Source organism: Mus pahari, chromosome 16 (genome assembly GCF_900095145.1).
Source record: "Mus pahari chromosome 16, PAHARI_EIJ_v1.1, whole genome shotgun sequence".
In the NCBI taxonomy this organism is placed as follows: domain Eukaryota; kingdom Metazoa; phylum Chordata; class Mammalia; order Rodentia; family Muridae; genus Mus; species Mus pahari.
The window spans coordinates 27499890-27502005 of NC_034605.1; the positions used below are offsets into that span (position 1 = coordinate 27499890).

General features: G+C 45.0%; 1 protein-coding gene across 1 annotated transcript; it reads right to left on the reverse strand.

Annotated features, from left to right (window-relative positions):
• LOC110333929 (histone H4) lies at window positions 1-312 on the reverse strand. The gene has a single exon (XM_029547684.1). The coding sequence runs from the start codon at window positions 310-312 to the stop codon at window positions 1-3; it is 312 nt and encodes a 103-aa protein (XP_029403544.1).
• Window positions 313-2116: the final 1804 nt, after the last annotated feature.

Sequence of the window (2116 nt, forward strand, 5' to 3'; positions counted from 1 at the left end):
TCAGCCGCCGAATCCGTAGAGGGTGCGGCCCTGGCGCTTGAGCGCGTAGACTACGTCCATGGCGGTGACGGTCTTGCGCTTGGCGTGCTCCGTGTAGGTGACGGCGTCGCGGATCACGTTCTCCAGGAACACCTTCAGCACACCGCGGGTCTCCTCGTAGATGAGGCCGGAGATGCGCTTCACTCCTCCGCGCCGGGCCAGGCGGCGGATGGCGGGCTTAGTGATGCCCTGGATGTTGTCACGTAGAACTTTACGGTGGCGCTTGGCGCCTCCTTTGCCAAGACCCTTACCGCCCTTGCCACGACCAGACATGACTACAGAGTACTGAGAGCTGAAGTTCCTCAAGCGCCCTCTACAGCTGCTATATATATGCCGATTGCGGACCTTTTAGAGGACTGAAAAGGCGCGGGCGGGAAGGTGCTTCTGTATCCGCCCCTTTACCTCAATGGCTGAATCCTATTTCCTGGCGGAAGGCACAGTCCCTGTGGTGAGGGGAATATGAGTTTTCCGCTTTTCTCTTGGAGTTCTTAGTTCTGGTTTGTGTCCTTCAGGAGCGTACTTGTAGGTTCTGACAGCCGATAGTTTATAATTCTCCCAACCACTCATCATTTATAAAAAGGAGGTTGTAGTCATACACTTATCTACACAACCAGACATAGTACAGTAAGGTTATCTTTTAGGTGGAAGATTACGAACATGTAATGTCTAAAATTTTGCAAGCATTTTAAAATCTCACTTATTATCAAGTTCTTTGCATTTCTCAGAGGCCTGCACACAGCTTGTTTTCAAGTCTCTACAAAGGGCGCTAGTATTGATTGAATATATACTGCTTCCCCTTTCTTTCTTTCTTTCTTTTTGTTTTTCGAGACAGGATTTCTCTGGCTGTCCTGGAACTCACTCTGTAGACCAGGCTGGCCTCGAACTCAGAAATTCGCCTGCCTCTGCCTCCCAAGTGCTGGGATTAAAGGCGTGCGCCACGACTGATAAGATGCTGTTTGAACTGGAAAGATGGAACCTTGCTCAGGGTTGAGGAAATAATCTTTTTAATAAACGCTATTGTTGCTGGAGAGGACTTTTGTGTCTCATGGCCTTGCTATCCACCATTTTCTTTTTAGCCTCTGTAGTACTGGTTTGAGCCCCATCCTTGTCTAGAGAGAGGTCATCTTGAAGATGTGCTTTGGCTAGTGCTTGTGTGAGACATTTCTATGGTAATGGAAGAGAGAAAAGAAAAGTAACTTCCATGTACTCAGGATGTGCTTGGGATTTAGCTTATCCTAGTCATCCCACAGAGCTTTCCTGTGCTTCTTTCCAGAAAATGACCAGTCCTCACCCCGTTCACTCTGTACATAGCAGAATGTCAACACTAGTGTGAGAACAGTGTGGTTAACTAGCACAGTGGATTCCTCCCCCCCCCCCCGAGGAACTCAAAGGTCACTTAAGAGGAAACCAATTGAGTTCAGGCTGAGAAATGTGACATGACATCAGCTCAGCCTATTCCTTCCTGCTGCCTAGTAAGTACCCCAGCGAAGCAGCCATATCTGGCTTGCATTGACCTTGCCCTGAAACTTATTGACCACAGTTTCAATTATCTAGACTGTAGATGGGGATGTATTGCACACTGGAGAACGGGCCTTTCCAAAAAACAAACAAACAAACAAACAAACAAACAAGACGGAGGATTTAGAATACTCCTCAAGTATGCAAGATGCTATTTAGCTTCCACACACAGTTAAAAGGTGTTACAGAGGGGAGAGAGAAAGTGGGTGCCTGGGGGGGGAGATTTAAATATTTAAAGTTGCCCATTTTAGAAAATGAAATTAATACATATTGTTTGTACTTGGATGTGAGTTTCAAGTTGCCACTATCTTCATGTAATGTCAACGGAAAGGAATATAAACTTGATATATAAACTTGATAATTCTAATTTTTTTATAGACCTTTTGAGCACATTTGTCTTAAATTTATCTTCTTCCCCGTCTATTATGATTGTTTTCTTACTACTTATTATATCCTACTAAAGTTGTCTTCTTCCCTTTCTATACATCTTTTCTTGCTACCTATTTATTAGCCCTATTATTTTCCTTCTGAAACAGTGCTTGGTTTCTTCATGTAGCCA

Coding starts and splice junctions, on each gene's coding strand:
- LOC110333929 (XM_029547684.1), bottom strand. CDS start 312: ATGTCTGGTCGTGGCAAGGGCGGTAAGGGTCTTGGCAAAGGAGGCGCC.